Below are 25,010 nucleotides of genomic sequence, written 5' to 3' on the forward strand. Positions count from 1 at the left end.
AACCCCTGGCACTCCACAGCGTGTCTTCCTCCCCTCACAAACAACTGGCTGCACCAGACGCCCACCCCTCTCTGTGCCAAGATTTCTTCCTGTTAAAAGGGAGTTTTCCCTTCCCTCTGTTGCCAAAATGCTTGCCCAAACGGGATCACATGATTGTTGGGGATCTCTCTGTATTATTGTAGTGTCTTTATCTCACAATGTAAAGATGAAATGGTGTGCCTGTGTGTGTTTTTATTAAATGTAGCCATTACAACATTACAAATGTTAAGCGTGTAATGATGCGTGATTCTGCACGTTGTGCTGAAGAGCTTTTATTTTGTATGTACAGGAAAAAAAAAACAAAAAGAAAGAAAAAAAACCCCAAAACAAAATCCAGTAGTAGTTCACAATTTATTTTACTGAATAAATTTGGACAAAACACCAGAATCTGTTACGATACAATCAGAACATCTGAGGCAGATATCCCACCATGCACCATCCCCCTCCATGAAACAAAAAAAGGACTAAACATTAGCACCAAATCAGCACCAGCTTAAATAAAGGTAGCTCAGTCTACAAAAACGATGAAAGCAATAGCTGTTTTACTGTTTAAATCCAAAACAACTCAGAAAAGCAGCAAACTGAGAATTTTTCCTGTTTTTAAACTTTTCTTAAAAAAAAGAAAGAAAAGAAAAAGAAAAACGAGCACCCTCCTAACCCCACCCCGACCTCCCACCCTTTGCTAGGCAGGCTATAGCATTCATGGAGCACATGCCAATGTCTAGTTAAGGAAAACACAAATTCAAGTAACATTGAGATACGACAAAACGTGTCCACTGGTACCCATTTTCGAGCATGACCATTTCACAGAACCTAAGCAGGGAGTAGAAAAACAAAAAACAAAATAAAAAACCAACCTAACATGAGGTTCTGGAGTGAGCATGTCATAGCAATACTATCACTGAATATCTCATATCAATTTTCTTAAAAAGAAGTGAGGGAGACTGGGTGGCATGAGGCTGTCGGGGGTACAGGAATACTGGCACAGAAGATAATGTGTATTCTAAAACTTCAGACAGACCGGTTTTTTTTGTTTGTTTTTTCTCTGTTAGCGCCTGTCCTGTGTCAAGATATTGCCTACATCATACATGAAAAAGGAATCTCTGGATAAAGAAAAACCCTGCAATGTAGTTTAAAAAAAAAAAAAAAAAAAATTATATATTTATTTATTTATTTATTATATATATAATATAGCTGTTACAATTTAAATAAATGTTATGTTCTTGTTCCTACAACTGAAGAATGGAATTAAATTATATATTTAAAAAAAAAAAAAAAAAAGTAAGCTAATTTTAGAGGTGGAATCATCCTTTCACCTAATACATCAAGTGCATGATACCGTGTGGGGAGGCTGACTATGAAAATAGATTAAGATTGAGGTGTACAGAGTGACAATAAAGCAGCAGTAACAATAGACTGGAATAGCTTTTTAAAAAACAAAAATGCTTTACAAAAGTAATGTGGAAAAACAAAAGTGTGGTAAGAGACAGGAGGAGGTGGAAACATAACAAAAGACAAGGCCATTGAGGAGTTTAGTGACTGTCAGAATCTTCAACAATATAAAACAGACAAACGAGACATGGACACACGACATAAAACTTAAAACCATGAGACAAGGGCGAGGTCAGCCATGTCGATTATGATGACAACCACAAGAAAACGCCTGCTCCGTTTAAACAATGCGCCTGGGTCAGAACTATGACCACCTAAAGCTATGACATCAAACTAAAGAAAACCAATAAAAAGAGCTGGGGTGTTGCGAGTCTGTCAGTTCCTTTAGGATTGTTCTCCTCGGATTCCTTGTTTGTATGTCCCTTCATGCTTTCCATAGTGTCAAAAAAAGAAAAAAAAAAAAGATGAATGTGTCTACTTCTATGAGCACCACATTTAAAACAAAACAGATCTGGAAAAAAAAAAAGAACATTTGCTACATTGTTTGCAACTTGCATATCTGGTCGCAACATCCCCGATCGGGACGTGCATCGCCAGATGATGTATAGATGCCATTTGTCATGCCAGACTCAAGGTTTTCCATGAAATGGTGGCAAAGGAAACACAATGGAAACACCTTTTTTTTATGAGTGACAAATTCACCTATTTACTTCTACTCTACTGTTTATTTTTTTGGCTCTGCTGCGAGCTTGGCGAGCCAACCGTGGCGGAGTCGTCCGTTTGTGCTTGGTGTTTGCTCAGCTGAAGAACTGCTCCAGCTCCTCTTCCATGTTCACCTCAGGCACCATCTGCTCCTGCTCCCTTTCCCCTCTGCTGTGCACTGCAGTGCCCCCTAGCGCCCCGGAGGAGGCAAACCACGGGTGCTCCAGAATCTCCCGAGAGGTGAGGCGCTCCGCCGGCTCCCGACGGAGGATGGAGCGGATCAGGCACTTGGCCTTGGGCGTCAGCGTTTCTGGGATGTTGAAGTGGCCCCTGCGGATTTTGCTGAACAGCGAGCCGGGTTCGACATCGTGGAAAGGGTAGCGCCCCACGAGGATGGTATAAAGCATGACGCCCAGGCTCCAGACGTCAGCTGCCTTCCCCGAGTAGCTGCCGCTGGCATTGAGGATCTCGGGGCTGACGTAGGCGGGGCAGCCATGTTTATCTGACAGGGAATCATCGTGCCCATTCAGGATGTACGTGTCCTCGAGGCTCTCCAGCTTCACAAGGCTTCTGCAGACACACAAACAAAACTCATTGAGCTCCTTATAAATGTGGATGATATAGAAAGAATTTGAGCAATCAGAAGAAAACCATCAAGTGGGTAATTTGTTCTGACAGGCAACGTAAAGTACTTTAAATCCATCACTTTTGGATGTCAGTGGAAGTGGATCGCATAATTCTCTCAGCTTACGTCTGACATTTCTTTTCAATATATAAAAAGTGGCATTATACAAACAGATTTTCCAGAAGAAACATAATTATGGGTAACTGATCAGAAAAGTAAAATCTTTTTTCCCCCCCTCCTACTCACCAAAGCATCTATTTGCACTCTTTGCTCTAAACCCTGCAACAGTTGCTACAATGCCCCTGGGTATTCATAATAGCGACTAATTGTTGAGAAGCTTTATCACTGAAGAATCTGTGCAAGTTCAAGCACCGAAAACAAAAAGCCCCCATATATGAACAGTCAGCCAGCAGAAGCAGGTAAAGACAATACGATATGATGCACCAAGCAACGAGACTGTGATCGAAGAGAAGGATGTATTTATTGCTACGTTTGACTTTCACACGAGGCCGTTTCCTTTCATTAATACGTGGCAGAACGATTTTAGGTTTTAAAACGAGGAACATTCTATTGTTTCCTTGAGCAAAATACCCATTGTTCCCCTGCAATATAAAGAGCTGTGTGAATTTTAAACACAGCACACCACTGCCTGCATAACAGCTCATTTGGAGGATGTGCAAACCTGCAATTAGAGCTAAGAGGACCTAGGAAGGCAAACTACTAAAACGGAGCCGAATTTAATATTAGCACACATTGTGCATTTCAGCTGAGTCAGAGGCGGCGCTCATGATAAAATATCTTGAGGCGTGGTAGAGAAGAAAGAAACAAACGAGCCTTGTTTAATAGCTACATGATTCTACTCGAGGCCAGCGTTTGACTGATGCCGCCGTTTGGTCAAGGGTTAACGGCAGCATGACAAATTCGGGTCAAGAAGCCAACGAATGCTGCAGAAGCCTGCTCGGGTATCATTTTCTGTCTGCTCATCCACTCCTCTCTGCAGTCATCGCAGCGTTTTGTTCCACACTTGGCCTCAGAGCCAGAGGAGGTCTCTCTAAGGCAGCTTTGTCTCCTCTCTCATCTCTCTGCACTCGTTCACCGTTTCAGCAGGACTGAAAGGTTGTAAGAGGAGTCTTGACAGGCCACATAGTAAATGCGACCCAGTGCTGCCCTTCACATCACTCTTAGAATTCACCCGGCATGAATCATTTAGTGGAAGGGGCCCTCAGCATCCGAGCCCGGTGACATTCAAGGTTACTGGACCTGTACTAAATATGTGAGGCGGCTCAACTTCTCTTTTCCACAGAGAGCGCCAGAGAATGACGTCACATTTTTCAGACTGAAGGCCCTGAGTGCAGCATGTGGCTTCAAGGTGTTAAATAAGATGTACTTAAGGAGATGCTTTAGTGCTGGGATTTGTATACAGTATCTAATGAAAAGAATAAACGTTGAGTCTGAACTGGCATCCACTCAAATTCTTTAAAAGAAAAAAAGAACTTAAAAAGCTGCTCTAACAGATGTCTGGATTTTTTGTAGTTTTCAAATGCTGCCAGCAGGGGTCAGTAAACCCGCACTGTGAAAAGTGTTATTCTAAAGTTTCCATCACACATAAGCCCAGAGTAATGGATCATCTGCCATGCAAAAGCTTCCCCTGATAACTTATCTGTCCATGTTTCTCAGCTCAACAGCTTTCCTGAGTCTTAGCATGAGTAGCAATTACATTTGTGTAACTCATTTCCTTCCCCCAAGTGTGATTCCATTCACATTTACAGTATATGTGCACAAGAATAACCAGGCGACACACAAAAGGCTCATGTTTCCTTCATTCTGCACAACACCTTGTATAGTGTCAACTTACACTATCTGCGGTATTAGCTGTAATATCACACACATACCGATAGCATCTTATACACAAAAAAAAAAAAAAAACAGAGGGAAACTGCAAAGTGCACAAAAGATGCTAAGGTTTCCATGGGACTCACCTGTCCTCATTCTTGAAGACAAACTTCCTCAGTTTGAGGTCACGGAGAACCAGTCCGTTGTCGTGGCAATGTGCCACAGCCGAGGCTATCTGATAGAAGAGCCTGGCAGCTTCGTCCTCTCGCAACTTCTTGCAGGTACGGACAAAAGAGTGCATGTCGCCATAGCTTCTCTCGAAGAACACATAGGCCCGCGTCTCCCCAAGCAAAATCTCCAGGATTTGGTTAATGTGCTGGTGCTGGCCAAGGGCGAAGTAGGCCGCCAGTGACTCCTGGTATCGGCCAACATCGAAAACCTGCAATCAGAAGAAGGAAGAATTTATGCTTTTATGCTTACTGTTAGCAATGTGGAGAATTAGATCGTATGTATATATTTTTTTCAGCTATATCATTAGATTCTTTTGGTGGTTGGAGATCTATAAACCAAACCTTTCCCACCATAGATTTACACAATTAAATCCAACTGAAGGAGGTGTAAATTGCCCTCTAATTGAACTAAATGTAACCAACACATGAGTAATCCAACACATTCCCGGGACACCAAACTTGGTCTTTTGGCAGAGCGAGTAAGGTTAAATAGAGGCAAACTGAAAGCATTGTATTAGTACATGGCATTGTGCTGCAGCCTGGGGGTTGCAGTGTCTCTTTTGTTTCCATAGTAACCCCCAATTGACTTTCAGTACATGCAGTTCAGGTGAGAGGGCTCCTCTTGCAGTCGATACAAATACACCCCACAGGTCTGGGGATCTTAAGTTGCAGCCTAAGACTCCAGCTAGACAAGAAAAATCAATCCTGAAAAAGGGGGGGAGGGAATTGATCACCGCTGTATTGAAACCAGCACAAAGCAGATGGGGGTCAAACAGCAGTTAGTACACAGGCTTGTGCCAAAGGCCATTAATTTGTTATTGCCCTGACAAAACATTATCTCAAGTCAAAAGGCACAGGTTATTTGATATGTTGTGGCGTACGAGTCCAAGGGTGCATGCAAGTATTGCCTCAATTTATCCACTTAAGCCTCAGGGACAACCCACCGGCCCTCATAATCAGTAATTTACAGAAGTCAGTAGAAGCTATAAATGTGGTGAGGAGAGGCCATGAGTTTGATCCAAGCTTAACAGGGCAGCGTTTTTTATATATGTTTTTGAATTTGTGCATTTTACTCAGATCAACTTCCCTTTAAAATCTGAGCACCTGGTGCAAAAAAGAAAACAAAAAGAAAAAAGGTGCACTATGGATATGTTGGCACTACAGATCCAAGAGTGAGCACTGTGCCATGAAAGAAAGAAGCTGTGCCAGAATAGCACAGAGGAGTGTGTGCGTGGTTACTCACTCCTTTGTCAACGTTACATCATGCAATCCAAGCCACACAGCTCACTCCATTCACTTTTTCCATTAGGCTGCTGCTGCCAGCTCTCTATTTACAGTTCAAGCAATTATTAAAAAGTGGAGATGGTGGACAGGAAACCCATAAAAGCCAGCTCAGGATTTTTCTGCATAGCACATTCATCACATCCGAGGACATTAGGCATCGAAATAAAGTCGTTTTAATTCATCTAGACATGCAAGCAACGCACCCCTAAAAAATATTTCGTGCAGTAAAAAATATATGTGTGAATATATTTTTTTCTCCCCAGATTGACGTCACAAGGGGGGGGGGAGTAAAGTCATGCTGCGAAATAGAAAGGTTTGTTACCATATTGCCTACTAACCTTACATACGAGCTCGTCCCCGCTGTGCAGGTGGGCGGCTCTGAAAACGTGGTCTCCCTCCAGCGGCTCCAACAAAAGGTAGTCCCCGATGCGGGAGATACAGTGCGAGGAGTCTGGGGTCTCCGGCGGGCTGGGAGACCCGAGGTTGGGGCTGAAACTCTGATGAGACTCTGTAGTCCTTAAACAAGACAATTCTTCGAAATCGTGCGCTTTGTGCCGCGATCTCCCATAGCGTGAAATGTTAATTGGATTTGACCTCTGTATGTTCATGAGGAATAAGTGCGATATCTCCACAAAATCGGGGGCCTTCCTCCTCCTTGTTCTTCTTATCCTCTTCTGTCGGGATAACACTTCGTTGTGCAGAAAGACAATTCGTCCAAGTACTTCTGTTACGCTTGCATGAAGTAAAAAAAAATAAATAATAATTTTTTTCTAAAAAAAATAATAAAAAAATAAGAGATTTAAATGCACCTTGCCTTTGCAAAATCTAACCGACTCTGTGCAGCCAAAACTGGCTCGCTGGATTTCATGCAACTAAAATTGGTCTCTGATTTTTTACTGCTCACTTGCACCTCTTTGTTTTCCATTCATTGGATGAGACTGGGGTAAAGGAAAAATTAAGAATTACTGACTTAAGCTGGATGAAACCCCTTAGTACAGACGTGCTGCAGCTTCACTGACGTTAAGTGCGAACAAAACTGCAACAAAGGTTGCCAAAAGTTAGCTTTTAAAATGAATGAAGAGTAAACCCGCAGCTCGTCTTGCTAGCTTATCTTGCCGGTTAACGGTATGGCACGTTTCATAAAACGGAAACAATTTATAAGACACAGCTGTCAGGCAAGGGGAAAAATGCAAAAATAGAAACAAATAAAGCAACTTTCCAGCCCAATTATAGCTGCTGACTTTTTAGACTATTAGTAGCTAGCAGGTGCAGAGCTAACTAGTTAGCTCCCTTGGCTAACTAGTACCAGGTCAGTGCACGGCCTTGTTCCCCGGGATCATATCCATGCACGCTGATTGTCATCTATCACACAAGGAGAAACCCCCATCCGGAAAAAAGACTGCTGTGGCTCTTTGTGTGCGGGAGTCGACGTCCTCTCTCTTTCTGCTGGTCCAGTCCTGCGGAATAAAAGTGTCGTCTTTCTTGAGTGTCTGCTGATATAAATCTGATGGAAGGAAGGAAGGGACGGCCGGCCGACTTTCCCAGGCCAATCCCTCGATTCAGCAGGACATCCTCTCCCGTGGTGCCGCTGTGCTTCTTACGTGGCTGGGAATCTAGTCCATTCAAGTGCGGAGGGAGGCCAGCCGAGCTGTACACACTGCGCCTGTACAGACAGAGAGAGCAAGCCTGCCTGCCTGACGGAGGAGGGGACGAGGACGGGAAGGTGGGGTGGGGGGGGCTTCTGTACACACGCACACCTGCGCACATGCACACACATACAAAGAGGCATGCCGACCCGCCCCCTGACGTCATTTAAACAGCGAGAGCTCATTGGCTTCCGAGCTGCCTTATAATATGCGGTGAAGTCATGTGAGAGCCATGTAGTGCGGCTACACCCCCAGGAATCTAAATGCGTCGCATGCTGGTAAATTGGATGGGGAGGGGGGGCCGGAGTGAGAGTATAGCTACTGTACGTGCTGTGTTACAAATGTGTTTCCTCCTGAAATGTCATTCAAGGGAAAGCGAGGGAGATCCCGCTCTCACAATAGCACACACACCGTTCAGCGCAGTTACCGCATAAAATCCTGTTATTTGTAACACCTTTTTTTGTGGCGGCATCTACACCTGTAAATGAAAACAGGAAAACAAACTGCGTTACTAAGCCCTTAGGATACAGTTGAGTCTATATTTAAAATTACATGAAAGTGTAACTAAAGGAGGGCCTAAGCCTGGGGTGTCAAACATAAGGCCCGGGGGCCAGAATCAGCCAAGCAAAGACACCAATCCGGCCCACTGGATGGCTTTGTAAAATGTCAAGGAGAACAGAAACTTTTTTTTTTACCCATAAAGACGCCCCCCGCCCCCCATGGGTATTCATGTTACACCAAAATAATTAAATTATATATTTCTGTAATTTTACACATTTCCCTATTCAAATTCAAGCCCAAAAAAGTCATGCTGACAGATTTATTTCTTTTGAAACGGGACTTCATTTTTCAGTATAAGATATTTCACTCCACTCCACAAAAGATAAAAGTTACAGCAAACTCAAAAAAACCAAGTAGTGTAATATGGTACTCATTACAAATGCAATGTAAAACAGCTAAGACAGAAATCAGTGGAAATATAATACTCCAGATTTTTATTTATTTATTTGTGTGCCAAGTGTGCTTCATTAAAAAGCTAGCACAGGGGGTGCGTGCATCTTAGACATGTCTTGCAGCAGATTGTTCTGTTACACAGTTGTGCATGGAAGAGCTTCATTATTCATTGTTCTTCCCTATACACTGTAACCAGGAGGTGTGACGGCAGGCTTGTGCAATTCCATCTAGGACTCCAGGGCGGTGTGAGGAATGCTTGCAGCTGGACACAAGACACTGGCAGAAGTGTTTGATTTAATGTTTGTTCTCCCGCGTGCGATGTGCGTGCGCGTACACAGACGTGCTCTGTTCAAAATCCTTGTTTCTCACCGTGTGCTTGAATAAGCCCCCACAGCATGGAAATGCATTTTTTCGCCCCTCATCGTTTCTGGTCTTCGAATGCGGCAGCACCCACGAGCTCGTCAAATGTATGTGCATGTATGAATGCATGTGGGTTATGTGAGATAATCTCTGTGAGCCACCCACTTTGCTCCTTGTCAAAATGCTGGAACATTCTTCCGTGCACAATAGCTGCACTTTGGTTTCACCCACTCAGTCAAGAACTGAACTTGTGAACTGTAAAAGTGTTACAGGTTACTACGAGCTAAATAAACACAGGGATACACACATGGGTTTTGCTGGAGTACATTTCTGTTTGATGCCTCTGCAGGCTCCGCATCTGCCCATCACTCTAACCCCAAAATGGGGATTCTGCTAAGCTGAAATCGCAGCTGTGCATGAATCAGAATAATAATCTCCAAAGATTCCTTTTGCCCTCATTCCTTGATACACTGTGTGACTCATTCGCAGTGGAGGGCAGCGCTCGAGAAAATCCACGCAGGCTCATCAGCTCTGCAGACATGCCTACATGCTGAGGAGTAACACCAGGCTGCCCCAGCAGTGCCTTCCAGTGAGAGACTGTAAACCACTGAAACATGATGTGTCCTGGAAGACTACAGAGGTCAGTGTGGACGGCTGAGCATCCTTGAATCCCTGCAGCAGTTGCTCACCCGCCTCTTAACAGGCTGTTTTGAATGTAGAAATGGAATCTAAGGTCAATTTTCTAAGTATTCTCGAGGTTACAAGGAGTCAGTTGGGGCTCAGATCCACCAGGGGAATGCCATTTTCATGTTTTATCACACTGGTCGCAATCAAATGAGGAACCGTTAAAGGTATTTTTCTCGGATTTTCCAAATTCAGAGAGAAGCCAATTTCCTGCCGTCACATAGCAACCCCAGCTAACTCATGTTGACACCAGCGAGAGTCGATGCTGTCACATCCACACCCCGTGGGTAACTTCCACTGAGAAATTCAATCATAGCAGGAGAGATGGATGCAGAGGCACAGGAGAAATGAGATCATTCAGTGAGAGGAGACAGCGTGAGGGAGAGCGAGGCAGAAGGACGGAGGCTGGTGAAGCAGGCGGCTCGGAGAACGTGACGAGAGGTGGAGAAAGGGAAAGACAAAAGAGAGCAAAGATGGGTGGAAGTGTTAGAAACTGTGGTGCCAAAAAACCCACGACTCAATAAGCAGACGTTCAGCTGGAGAGGAGAAGAAAGGAGAACGTGGTATTCTGTTGTTACAGTAAAAGTTAAAAAAACAGTAAAAAATACTTTTACTTTTTAAGCCAGAATTTCTGGTAGTGCACACACGCTGTTGTTGACATTTTAAACCTTTATTTACTAGTACAGTACGGAGTAGACAGGAAGTCAGAGAGAGCCACACAGGAAGTGGTTTGGATTGGACTCAGACCCGATCCCCAGCAGTGACCTTTGGCATATCTTGGTGAGCTATACCGGTACACAAAAGTAGAAAAATTTACTTGTGCTGGAGTTTTTCCACACTGTGATAATGTTGCTTTTACTCAAAGAAAAGATCCACTAATGGTTAAGTATTTTAATGATCATCAGAAAACTACTTTTTTATTTCTTTACATTTTTGGCCTTTTTTGTTAGAAAGGATAGGCTACAGCAGGGAATAACGAGGAGAAAATGACCCAGGGCAGACTCAAACCTAGGAGGCTGCAGCAAGGATGTGGACAAGGGTTAGAACCCAGAAGATGGATTTCTAAAGATAGTTACCCTTTTACTGTACATTTCAAATGTTTATTATCAGCTCAAATAACTTTGACTAACACCTCTTTAGTCAAGAAGGTGAAGAATGTCCAGGCAGAGGGTAACAAGGTGCAGGGAGAGACTTTACAGCACAGGCAGAACAAGATCATGATCTGTAAGTTCGTTTGTGGTCTATTTGTCTGGTGTATTAATTAATCACTTATTAAAATGTGTGTGGGGGGGATCTTTCTGTGGGCTCGGCTTGCGTTTTCAAAAAATTCACAGCATCCTATTGATTAATAAATAAAAGTGTGCGGCGACAAGTGGGACGAAAGGGCATCAAATCAAACCAAGAAAGGCAAAGATGCCTCACCAGACAAGTGCGACAAATGCTTTGAGTCACTAAGAAAGAACCGAAACCAAGCTAATATCAGACATATTCTCAGTTTTGCTTTGGTCCGACTCTCTGCGCTGGGATCGGGCAACACCTCATTTTCAAGTGGCTGAAAATGGAGAGCTGAGGACTTTGTAGTGGGAACAGAGAGGAGGAGGAAGTGGGGTAGAAAATCGTTTCAGCTGTGATATGACTTTGCTCGCAGGCTTTCCTTTCTTTCCTAATAATCTTCTTGATGCAGCAGCTTGTCGCACAACAACTGCGATTTGAGAAAAATCCCAATCACAACCGCAAACCATTTGATATTGCTTTGTAATTAGATCTAGAAAACCTCATGTTATACAGATGGAGGCAATATTATAGTAAAAATCATGATCCTTTTTGTTTTATAGCACAACCTTAAAAAATATTATACACTGGAACAACACAGTTATGATATCTGAATCATAATTTTTCTCTTTTTGCTTACTTAAGACAGTAAACATAATAATGCTTATTAATGAGCATGCTGCTTGAAGAAATGCCCCATCAGCAGGAGAGTAAAACAAAGGGGGGAATAAATATTGGTGATTCAAATGACAGTAATGAAGCTTGCAGGATATTGCTCCCTCTATATTTTATGAACTAAAATGAAAATATCCTGTACCGATGAATTCAGGATGCTGCCCGAGGACTGTGTCTTGCCGAGGCGTTTTTCCGTTTACATCTCTGAGGCAGCAGGAAGTGTGAGCACTTTTGAGTGGCAGGTCACGCAGGCAAGACCTCGAGAGGAAGGATCTTGGCTCGAGGGGAGACAGGATTGGCGTCACAGGCTCTCCTTCATGGAGTCAGACAGCTGAGTGAGGACTTGTGGCAGCTCTGTCACTGGACAGGGTGACTCACTCGCTTATAAGTGGAGCGGTTAATAATAGTCATACATTAGTGCTCCTGGAGTGAAATACCACGGCTTTAACAGCTTAAGCCCTCTAAAACGGCTCACTGTAGAGAAAGACACGAGGACGCTCTTGTAACATCAAGCGCGTCTGTTTTAAAATAACATTACGTTACAGCTGCCATGTCAAAACTGCCCGGAAAAGGAGAAGACAATCCCAGCAAGAAAGATTTGTGATTCCTCTCTGCTCTGTCAGATATTGTCGTCCCTTTGTAGAAAATATATGTTTTTGGAACTGCTTAATGTATAAGACGTAGATTTATTCAAATTCTCAAACAAGACACTCTTTTAGAGATGCAAGGCGAGGGTGAAGAGGTCGGCATTATATCACATTTGCCGGTGATGAGTCAATCTCAACTTTCCAATACTTGCAGAAGGATCAGACTACAGGAGCCGAACATAGTCAGCAAAGTGCATTCAGTCATGTTGCCTTAGTAAAGACTTCTGGCAGAACATAAGCTGTTGATTTACCCCGTAAACATCTTGTATAATATTCTAAGATTTGCAGTTATAAAATGCACGTGGAAGGTAAAGACTCATTAAGTTAGCAAGGACATGTGATCTTTGTTTTGCTGGGGCTGTAGCTGTAGCTGAAGGCAAGTCATACTTATAAAAGTATAAATAGTCTGCTGAGTGCTTATCACTGCTGCCTCAGAGCAAACAGGTTGGTTTCCAAGCTGAGTTTGACACACAAATCCCAAAAAAACAATCACTTATGTAAACTGCAGTGTTTACAAAGATGTAGACAAAAAATGTAACAGCCTAAAACACATATGACTGTGGTAATCTTGGCAGAAGTACCAAAGGGGCAAAGTGGATGATTACATTGCTGTCTCAGACCATTAGGGGGGCCTGAAGGCTCCAGAATAACTACGTAGCTTTTTTGTTGTTGTTGTTATTCTGAATTTATGGAAGAGGATTAAAATCAATTCTGAGGAAAAAAAATTCAGAATTTTGAGGTCAATGTCATAATTCTGACTTTTATTCCTCAAAATTCTAAAAAAACAAAAATAACAGACACCCCCTGTTTTTGTCTATGGCCCTAATCCTCTTCTTTATGAACTGGATTACATTGTAATGAATTCTTCTTATTTTTCCTGTGATTTTACCCATGCAGGGATTAACAGAATGGCATGCACAAATACCAAAGAAGTACATGAAAGCAGTGTTTGTGTGTTTTAAAGTATCATACAAAAAACCCCCCCCAAAAAAAACATCAAATGTTGCCGTCATGGATGCATGTGATATTTATTAAAGGGCTTCCTCTAATTACTCTAGGTCTGCTCCCAATAGAACATGTAGTATAGCATTTGACATGGATACAATGGAAGTGACTGTATATAATCTGCTTTGTGACTCACTTGGATAAGTGGTCAGTGTTCAGACAGCAACTGAATCCGCCAGTGCTATTTTCCTCATGGCTTCAGATTGAACGGTAGTTTATCTTAAAGTGCCTCATGAAATAAATTTGATATCTGCGAGTATGCAGGCAGCCATTGTGATCCAGTGTGACTGCACTTTGGTCACACTGGAGTGGAAGGTCGTCTGAAACTGCTCTTTTTCAGCAACCCACAGCCTGTATGATCAGCTACAAAGTGATGAGCACACGCTGTCCTTGTCTGGCCTCTGCATGGGAACACATACACAACTCTCTCACACATGCGTGCATGCACGCACGCACGCACCTAAATATCACTGCAGTTCACTCTACATTCAAGCTGCTACCATGGCAACCTGTCTCCCTCCTCCAGGGAATATGATACAGGACTGCAAACATAAATAACAATACACACATACACACACAGCTACACACGGTGAAACACACATGAGGGACTCCATGGTCTAATCTCCTGGGAAAGAACAGTCTGCTCAGTTTATGAGCGATTTTGTGCCAAAAGGTACATTTCATGCCTGCTTAGAAAGGAAAATTAAGGCAAGGAGTCATGATTCACTTTCCCTTACTTGTACCATGCATCATGATGTAGTCACCCAACTCCATCGTAGCGTGATTATGGTTGGCTTACTGTCACTTCCATCATCTTAAGTGAATTACTGCTTCATTATACTGTATTCATTTTATATGCAATAGCTTTTCTCCTGTGTTTTTTTTTTTTTCCCTTTCTCCCATGATGGGATGAAACAGCCTCCGAAACTGCTTTTAGACCACTCAAACACTAAAAAGTGAAATCAATACAAATGCAATCCATTTGAACGGAGCTGAGGCTCTTGCTCTTTTCAATTTTGGACGAATAATAGCTGCTGTGCAATTATTTTCAAGCCATTATTCTGCAGAACAATCAGACAGGTGGAATCCCCGTGCAGTGTGTGCAAAACAGGTGAGACATAGCGGTAAAGTAGACACTGATGAAGGACATCACTTCATCAGCTCAGTCAACTTCCTGCCTGTACTGCTTCTATGTCTCATGTGACAAGCCTCATCTTGTGTTTGTACATTACAGTACACACACACACACACACACACACACACACACACACACAAGGGTGCTTTGAAATCCCACTTCTGTGCGATTGCTCATTATATTGCGCTTGTCAAATAATCCCTTGTTGAAGACAGCAGGGATAACTGCTGCATGACAATCAATTCAAACAAAGATGCCCGCTCCTTGTTTACTCGAGACGTTGTCTTTAAAAAACTAAAAGAAAAGGGGAAAAAAGAAAAATCAAAATAGACAGAAACCTCGTATTGTACTGTGAAATCTCAAAGAGGAAGTTGCTGCTGTAAAATGAGAATCTAGGCCACACTAGGCTGAGGGCAGCAGATATCAGATAAGTGCATGCATCATTTAGCTCAAAAAAAATCACACACGGTTAAATGATGAGAATCGCAAAGGGAATGCCTGCTTTCTGTAGCGGTTTCAAAACAAATTCTTGTGTGGGTTGTGCTGCTTTTGAATGCGGAGTGCATTCACATATTGGGGAAAATGCAGCTATTAAGATAACCGGCTGTCATCTCAAAAGGCCTTCCCCTCCAGGCAAAATAGCCTCGAGACTGACAGTGACAAACAGGAAGGGCAGACAGAGGGAGAATAAAAAGGAGAGGAGTGAGGGGCCTTTGATTACTGTTGTAGCAAGCAAATTAGCAGCATTAGCTTTGACAGTAATGATTTCGTTTTTCGTTTTTTTCTCTGCTGTATCTGGCTAACTGAGGCTGGCATGCCTGCGGGAATCAGCACTGGGCATGGTTCAATGCATTTAGCATAGAGCTCAAATACAGTTACTTCAGACTATGACTGCAACATTTGGGAAAGCCAGTACATAGCAACGCTTATTCTCCCCCACCCCCCTTTCTTCCTACTCTCTATATTTTTATTATGATAGCTTACAAAGAAATGAAAAGTGATCACGGCTGAGCGTGTTAAAGGCAGTGGAAATCCCTCTGATGAAGGCTCAGATAACCATTAGCATAACCTTTCATAATGTCAGCCAGATAGTGACTGAAACTCATTTTCAGTCTGGTTTTAGATAATGTCGTACAACACGCAAAAAAGCCAGGGTTCCACGGGCGGAGCATTATGTGTATCCGTCTTTTGAGATACCGTCTTTGTGATTTTGTGTCTTTGATGGTTTTTTCCTTCTCAGAGCAGGGCAGCCCCTTCAGTAGCACACCTCTGCAAGTGGAGCAGATGAGGAGATAAGGCTGAGGATGAGAACAGCTCATCAGCTAGTTTCTCAGTGTCGAACCTTAGGTGTCTCTTTCTGCTGACTGGGGCGAGCTATGCTTCAATGCTAACCTCACAGGTGTGTGTGTGTGTGTGTAGGCAAATACCAGATTCCTTTTAGTTTCTGAAGGTCATCACCTGATGCCCTCGTCAAGGGCCATTGCTTCATTTCTTTTAACAATAAACCCAGTGTTTATTCTACAAACACCTTCAGGAAGGATGGATGCAAAGGCCTTCCTCCTTAGTTTCTTTTGTATCTGCAGATGTACACAGATGCATTTCCACTTTCATTTGGTTACATTTGCCTTCGCATCTAATTCTTCCTTCTGTCTTTTCCTTTCTCACACGCGCACATACACAGACACAGATGCAAATAACACAAGCATGATGTAATTATTGCAGCCTTCTATCCATTTCCTGCTGAGAAATGACCCGCAAATGAGGATTTTTGTAACTTAATTAAAAGCAAACGACTTCAAAGTGTAGGATGCATTTTTTCTTATTTTTGTCGAAAAATAATAACAAGGAAAAAACGCTGGAAATTGAGTGTTGAGCCAACTTATGTTAGGTGGAGATAATCATACGACCGCTTTTAGAACGTTCCTGTGTGAATACTCCAGTGTGCTGTGCATCAGACTGAACAGATGTTGTAGTGACACCCTAACCTCCCCACCAACATTACCATTTGCTTTACCGTTAGCATTTCCTCTGAATTAATTTGTCTGCGACAAGTCTTGCTTGTAGTTTAAAACCTTTTTGTTGCAGTATAATTTCAAAAGTGTCTGAGAACAATATGGAATACAGCGACAGAGACTGTGAAGGATCATAATGATAGCAGACATTTCAACAAGTACACTTCTGCTGCACTGATGACAGTTAAAATAATCATTTAGTTTAGAAACGTGATTCAAGTGATGGCAGGTTTAAAAAAGAAATAACTACAAAGGCTTACAGAAGTGATAAAGCACAGTAAGTACCAAAAGTCATTATGTGAAATGTGTCCTTATCTGTGTGCAGTGCTGTATCAGATATGGTACAGCTACAGCGCATATTGTCAGCCTGTCAGAGATGTTGGTCTTTAAATTACTTCGGGGATGCAGTTTGGATGTGGTGTGTTATTGCTCTAAAACGTGCCATGAGCACCACTGGGCCACTGCATTACATGAAACCTAACAGATGGCTTTCAGCAACCTGTGCAATATGCCGAGGTGACCTCTCCGACTTCAGATGTAATAACTGCCAAAGAAATGACAGACTGAACCAAAAAGCAATCTCCTCAAATTGTGATAACATCACACTTTGGAGGCCCAGAAAACAAAGGCACTGGAAAATATCAAATATTATAGGACGGCAGATTGCATACGTCGGTGAAATAAGTCTTTCTAAAAAGTCTTACCAAGATACCAAAACTGTATCCACTGGCATTTACTCGTGAATATTGGTCAAGGCTACTGTATTGTGAAAACCCAACTTGGTTTTGAGATAATGAATTATAATTAATAAAATGTAGGAGATATGAATATGTGCACTTGACCTTAAATCAGTGGAATTCACTCCAGAATTGGCGACCAGGCTATCATATGTCCGATTATCAGCTGGTGCATGCACAAAATGCAGCACGGATGACCGTCGAGCACACTCTCACAGCTATATGCTAACATGCTAACATGTTCTTAGCGTTGAGAGCTCCTCGCTGTGAGTAACAATGCAAAATTTGCCAAAGTTAACTGCTGGAAGACACTGTAACAAACATGTTTCCAACAACAAACCCAATCATATTATTATTCCCAGTGTGGGCATTTTAAAGAAACTAACAAAGTAAAAGTGGTTAAAGCTATTCAGAGCACAGATAATAGAGGTCAGCAGCCTCGGTATGAGCAAAGGATCAAAGCTACCATGAAAATTATAGAGGCGATTGAAATCAAGAAAAGGTTTGATGGCCTGTTATCTAAGTAAGTTAGAAACATATTGGAAAATGATGTGAGTACCTGTCATTTGTTTTGTTATAAAAATTTGTTACACCCGCTTTCATTTATTTGTATCTCTTTCTAATACCAGAACGCTTTACTTTCAGGTGCTTATGCGAGAGAAGATCCCAAAACTTAATAATTTCTTTTATCGTGAGAATAATATTTTGCATTGAAGAGCAGCTGAACAATTTGTTTATGCTGTCAAATATAGTTCTCAGACGGGAAATCTGAATCAGTGAAAACTGGGATTGGCAGGTCACGCTTTGATAATCAGAACTGGCCAAGACGTTTTTGGCCCTTTAGATATGGTTGAAAGCAGGGAGCAAATGTGGTGAGTTAATGTTTGACATGTAACAAGATCCCCGGCCAAATTTAAATCAGGAACGATGAAGTTTGCATGTGTCTTACGTCCTTAATTGCAGTAAAAATGAGCTTTTTCTATCTCTATGTACAGTATACAGTAGATGCATATACACATGTATTTGTTTCTCCCCTTTTATTTCTCCAAAATTTCAAAATTTTCTAAGATTGTTCAAACAAAGTGAGTCATTATGGATGACAAAGTTTAAGCATTAAAATCAGTAGAAAAGGCAACAGACTTCACGGGACAAACCACCAGTTAATGTGTAATTTGTGCTGAGTTGCACTTTGACAGCAGTTTTTTCTCAAACTGTAATGAAACCTCTTTGCAGATGAAAAGTAATTCCGCTCCATTGTGGAAAATCTAACAGGCCCATTCTAAGTCGGCCCCCAGCCCTGTCTCAGTGTTACAATGAATCTGACTAAAGCTTCCAGAGGAATGAATGGTCGCTGCCTGCTCACAGCTCCACTCTTGCATGGCCCACTGCCAGAGCTCTAATTTAAGCTCCAAGCCTTCTGTTGGGAGAGAGTGGGAGAGTAGAGGAAGCCCACCCCAGGCAGAAGTGCAGCGGGTGGGGGAGAGTGCTGGGCCCTGCTCCCTAGAGTGGAATTGATGGCTGTTAAGCTCATCAATGGGGATGAGTCATCCGAGGCAGCCAGCCGCTTCATTCCTCCTGGTCTGCCTTACTGAAGTGGAGGAAAGTTAAAATGTTCAGTTACTACCTGCTCTCTGTGGTGAATCATGTCTGTTAGAAAACACACGATAAGCTACATTTCCACCTCGCTGCTGCACTGGAGACTTGGTGTTGCAATACACTCTACCATGTTGTTTTACCGATAATTTCTTGAGTGTTTGCCTAGTCACCGGAGTCAAGAACCTGTGTGTGTATTCATCTGTTTGCTCGTGCAGGCAATAGTGTGTGTTTAGAACCTGTTAAGCAACAATTTCCATATCCTTCTAATTGTCAAAGGTCAGAAGCTTTTAGGCAGCCAGCAGTAGGCCGACGGCGGTTGGCTGAACATGCATCTGATTCCATTTGGGCTGGTTTCAGTTTCAAAGCCTCCCACCTTCCTGTCTCATAATCACTCCTACAGATTTTTCGAATCAATTCAGGCCCCGGCTTAGACTGACTTCTGATCAACAACTGGCAATTGTGGTGCCAAAAAAAAAAATTCCCAGTGGCCACAGACGGATGTTTGGCGTCCATATAATTCCTATGATTGCTGCAAATGACTGAGAATGGCCACAACGTGAACTCCAGGTCACAGTTTGGTCCAGATTTTCCGTTCCTTCAGCAGAATCCGGCAGCTTTTTTCGCATCTCCATAAACTGCAATATTTCTGGGTGGTGACTCGTCTATAAATGCTATCTTTAAATTCTGTGGCAAGCATGTTACCATGACTGCTAGCTGGCTGCCAAGTGCTGGATGATAGCATCAGACAGAAGCAGATCACGAATTACGCTCAGCACAATGTGCAGCGCATTCATATTCATACAGGCATTTTGCTTATCGAGCCACTGCAACCACATGCGCATCTCACTGTTCCTACAGGTCATACGCTTCCTGCATCCTCCCTTAACTCATAATATGTGCACATATGTGCATCTGAGTGCTTGCATGCATTCGCACAATCTTGTTGGTGCAACAGGAATGTTAAAAGCTGTCATTATCTCAGTGGAAAATGTGTGATTGACCAGAGCTGTGTTGACATGTCAACCCAATTATGTACTCTCACAACACATCGGAGCCCTGGGAATGAGTTGTGTTGCTAAGAAAATCTAAGAGTTAGTGTAGGATGCTGGCACGCATGGTTTTACACGGGTAAGGCGAGAGCAAGAAGGATGTGTAAGACGGGTAATAAGAGAAAAATAAAAATCCCCCTCTATGTTGCTATTTGCAGCATCTTTGCCTGCCTACACCCTTGATCTGTAAGACAAGCTGCCCACCAGACACGTGTTTGGGCTGAAGTCTACACTTAAAGTACAGGTTCTCTTCTCTTCTCTTCTCTTCTCTTCTCTTCTCTTCTCTTCTCTTCTCTTCTCTTCTCTTCTCTTCTCTTCTCTTCTCTTCTCTTCTCTTCTCAGCAGCACAGGATACAGTATGTTCACGTTCACTGCTCATAAAAGGGGTTTCCTCCTGAATGCATCATATTGCATGCCACATTTTATACAAAGCAAAAAGAAAACAAAACTGTAACTACAATGAGAGCAAACAGGTGTGGAAAACAAAAGCGAACACATCTTTTAGATGCACAGACCTCAACTAGAGGCTGAGCTCGTGCTTGTCCACGCTCAAACTTTCAGACATACAAATGAATACACAGGAAACCCTGCAATGACTCAATGCCACAATGATTTAAGTTCAGAATGGCAAAGGACGCTCATGACTCAGAGTTTCCATTGTGGCTCCCGCTCTCCTGTTGCAGTTTTGCGCGTGTGTGCAGGTGTGTGTTTATATGTGTTTGCGGTGTGAATAACATGACTGCTGCTGTTCATATAACCAGCGTGCATGCTCTAGTTCTTTACCAGCTAAAGTGTCAGTCTGCCTTTCTTCACTGTTAGATGCAAAGTCTGTTTGGGAAAGTTTGGGAATTTGACTCATCGGTAAGCAGGAGAGTGCTTTTTATTGCTTCTAACTCTGGGTTATGTAGCCTATACACTATATAGCTGCACTGACACATATGGTGCAACCGCTAAAAGCAGGTTTCAAATTGAAGTGAAAGCATCTATTGGTAATCTAGCAATGAAACTCCATCAGCTAACCTCTGGAGGCACTCTGCAGGTGATGAGGAAACGAGATGATGAGGATAGCGGAAAAGAGGCAAGGACATCAAAGGAGGAGGTGTTGTGTCACGCTTACACGATGCTAGGTGCTGTGAACTGTTTTAATTAACCGACTGACAAGAAAAATATGTTTATGTTAGCCTTGCGGCCCAAATGATGAAGCCAGGCTGCAGAGCTTTTGCCAAGGGTTAAGCAGACTCAAACAAATATTCAAAGAGGTTCATGCAAAAATATCTGTTCAAAATAATTCATCATTTTGAATGTAAATTTAGTGTAATGAGCCCTCTGTGTAAAAATATTTGCTTTTGCCTTTCACCTCGTGCTTCTTGTTCTCCCGTTTTCAGAATTTTCTTTTTCACTTTTGTAGTTTGTGTTTCTTGTTTTCTATCGGCGAGTAACGGCTGGTTTTCATTAATTCTGTCTGCCTCTTAGTCCTGCATTTGGCTCCTTTTGCCACTATTATGACATGTAAGTCTCATACTATGATTTACTGCCATTTGTTTCATTCAAAAATTATTAAGAGAGTGATGAATCAATAGTCATACTCATATAATGAAGCTAGGCATATGATCAAGTTTGTCTTTACTAGTGACTCGCAACAAACAGAAAAAGCACGCTGCATTAAAACTCCTGTATAACTGCCCGTGTCAGGCTTGCAGTCAAATTTGGTGTGAGATAGAGCAGTGTGTCATGATTTATGGGATGAATCATAATTAATTTAAGTTAATTTAAGTAAGTATTATTTTTTTAAATTAACGATTCATGATCCTTTTTTAAATATGTTGCACAATCAGGGCTGCTTGACAACAAATTTTCAGGCTGTTTTTTGTTGCCGGTTGCCCCCGATGGGCCGAATGTATGCAAGAGACTGCAGCTTGCATGAGCACGGGGCAGCACAAAGCATCGAAACTATATACGGTTGATTCAAACAGCAAACCCGGGGCTTTAAATCTTTATTCCCACCCTGACGGATCAGATTCAGCTTTCATGCTTAGTCCCATCATGTGATACGCTGCAGCTATCAGAACATTAAATGAATTCTCAGCTGTGGCTGCACAACAAGCAACTTCAAAGTGCAGCAGTGCTTTAGTTGAGAGTTCTTGGATCAGACATCAAACGTGTTATCACTGTAACTTTGCAGCAGATGAAAAGGACAGGATTTTCCTTTCTGCTTGATACCTGGAGAAAGTATTCCCAAATCAAGGCTTTGATATGGTTCTAGGAGCCAAATAAGGCTAGTCACTGTGTGCGCAACTCAAAAACGCAGAAGAGATGCATGACACCCAATCATGTGACATCTTTCAGAAGTCAGAAACGCAATGAAAATTTCATGCAGGCTGTATCTTTTGTTTTCATAATCATGTATATTTTAAGCATGTAATAACATATAAGACTTCCGATAAGCGATTGTTTTTCATACCTCAGTCAAAATAAGAAACATGGATCAATTTCAAAATACGTGTTTGAGGCTTTAACTGTAGAGTGGAGCTTCTCCTTTGATGTCTGCAGTAATTCTTTGGTCTGGTGGTCTGGACTGCTGCGTCACGTGGTTTCCTGCTGGCCAGCCCACGTGATATCGGCTGCTCCTTACTGGAAGACAGGAAACACCGTTCTGCGGTGTCTCACGTGCTTCACATGTCTCTCGGAAGATGTGAGTGGGCTCATTTATAATGCATTAATGGACAGGGCCACTGGAAAGCCTGTCTCCTGATGGAGGAGCACCAGAGCATTTCCATTCATCTTAGCTGGATACCAACTCACGGCAGACAGGGCCATGATACAGCTGCTTGACTCCTGCCAGCAAAACAGTGGCAATCAATCATTTTGTAGGCCACTGGGAAAGACTACATAATAGCTACAGTGGAAATCAAAACTTTGGCACATCACCCGCACCTACATCTTAATTTAAATTTTCTTTCTGGAACAGTTTGACAATTTTGGACACACCCTGTCTTGTGAAAAAGTCCTGATGCAAAGTTTTGCAGGGTTTGCCTCAGCCCCCAAGCCCTGCAGCCCCCGCTGTCTTTCCAATGTTGCGTCTCTTGTCTTGTGTTGTGGCTATCTTCAGAACATGATGCAAGGCAAGGCGGTGAGCGAGAAACATGTGGCTGGTGGCTCAGCTTTGCCCGGGGAGAGGGACCTCACCTTGATTGTTGCTGATGAGGGCTGACTTCACTCCCGGCACTCAGACACCAGATTTCCTTCAACTGATAAGACAGCAACAATACTCGGTGATTGCAGAGAAAAACGCACAAGCGCGTGCTGCATGTGCAACCTTCAGCAACAAATTACTGCCACAGTGACACAAAGCGTGGACACGGATGTTTTGAAGATCAAAGCGAGGCCTCGCGCTCGTCTGCAGAGTGTGAGCGTTTTAGCCTGACAGCAGTGAGATGAAGTTAAACTCATGCTGAGTCTTTAAGTTAACAGCTACACTAACACACAATAGATAGACACGGTAATTATCGAATATTTCTTCCATCTGTCGCAGGATATCACGGGGGTTCAGCAGTTTTAAATTAAGGGTGGCTTTAAAGGCTGAATGGCGATTGATTATTTTCTTGGAAGCCATACCAGATTTATTCCTGTAACTCTAGACGGGCAGAGGCGGAAAATGAACCGCTGCTACTTCAGAGGAGAGGTTCGACTGATTCTTCTTCTCTTATTCAGTCCCGTGAAGGCCGGGGCCGTATGCATGAGCTCAAGTGGGCGTGCATATCTATAAAAGATGTGGGCTCGCGAGTGGGTGTGGAGTGTGGTTACTGGGTGCAAAATTAACAAATCCGCCTCCTTTTTATTTCCGCCCCCAACTAAGCTTTGTCACAGTGGTAATTATCATCATAACCACAGCGTTTCCTGCCATCAGCCCATAATGCTATTTTGCAGGGGTCATCCTCCGGGGCGTGCTGAGATAAATATGGCAAAGAAATGCCCACGACAGTATTAATACTTCGCTTTCTCTTGGTGAAAGTGGCCTGGTCCTTTTTTCTTTTTTTTTCAAACGCTTATTCATGCCTGCTTATGAAAACCGGCCACTATCAAGAGGAATTTTATCATCTCCCCAGACTTGTTAGTAATGTAGTTCAGGAGTTAAAGTGAATGGATGAGCCCTAAGGGTCCATGCTTGACAACAGCAAATTATCCCAGGGGTCCATGATTTGTGCTTTCACGGTGACATATTGAGTGCTCACAAAGAGATTCAGCCATGCATGAAGCACACGTGCATACAGCAAGCCCATATACACCTACACATTTATGGTAACGTGTGTGCGTGTGGGTGTGACAAAGCTAGTTGAATAAACACATGCGGTCATCAGAAACTGACACCATGACAGAATAAATTCTGAGCTGCAGGTGTTACAGGTCACTTACACATCACAGCAGCATGATCCAACCAGCCTGCCCTTCCAAGGTTTTGTAAGTTTTTCGCAGGAATGATGCGACTTTAACAAGAATCCTGACTTATGTAGAAATTGTTGTAAAAACATTTTTTTCAAGGTCAGCTTTGAGGATCAGTAATTAAATATGAGAAAACCCACAAATTGTTGCTCTGGGTGGAAGAGGCACCTCAATGAGAACCTAATTTGTTGTGAATATGAAGCTTAATAAATTCCAACTTTTGATCTACTTTGCATATTTTCTGCTAATTACAGCACGGGAGGAAATGCCGTCTTTGCATATTTGAAGGAGCGAGAATAAGAGAGCAAGAAAGTGAAACAGGGAGACAAAGACGAGGGTGAAAATAAAAAAAGATTACATGCTGCTGGCCTCTATAATGAGATTGTCGTCATATATTCCAACCAACCTTAATACCTCTGCAGTGTTTGAAGATTGTGTTTTTTTCCATTTGGGCCAGGCTGGATGGACTGATTAATCACTTTTTAATCAGGATGCCTCTGTGAATAATTCACCCTTTGAATGTCTTCTGAAGCACTGGGGTGACACAGTTTTAAATTTATTTAGTCTGATTACCTCTGCTTCCAATATTTATCACACAGACAGACAACTAAATGTTTGATTCCTTTACACTGTTGCAGTGGTGATATACTGCATTGCAGTAAAAGATGGCCAATAGCCAACAAGTGACAGCAG

General features: G+C 42.6%; 1 protein-coding gene across 1 annotated transcript; it reads right to left on the minus strand.

The window, feature by feature from the left end:
* Window positions 1–376: 376 nt before the first annotated feature.
* Window positions 377–8,483, minus strand: trib2 (tribbles pseudokinase 2). Its single transcript, XM_084953115.1, has 3 exons — window positions 6,444–8,483; window positions 4,738–5,030; window positions 377–2,703 (listed from the first exon to the last, which is right to left on the minus strand). Exons 1-3 carry the CDS (start codon window positions 6,711–6,713, stop codon window positions 2,229–2,231), a joined length of 1,038 nt encoding a protein of 345 aa, XP_084809241.1. The 5' UTR covers window positions 6,714–8,483; the 3' UTR covers window positions 377–2,228.
* Window positions 8,484–25,010: the final 16,527 nt, after the last annotated feature.

Source organism: Perissodus microlepis, chromosome 15 (assembly GCF_051167445.1).
Source record: "Perissodus microlepis isolate ML-2025 ecotype Zambia chromosome 15, ASM5116744v1, whole genome shotgun sequence".
In the NCBI taxonomy this organism is placed as follows: Eukaryota; Metazoa; Chordata; class Actinopteri; order Cichliformes; family Cichlidae; genus Perissodus; species Perissodus microlepis.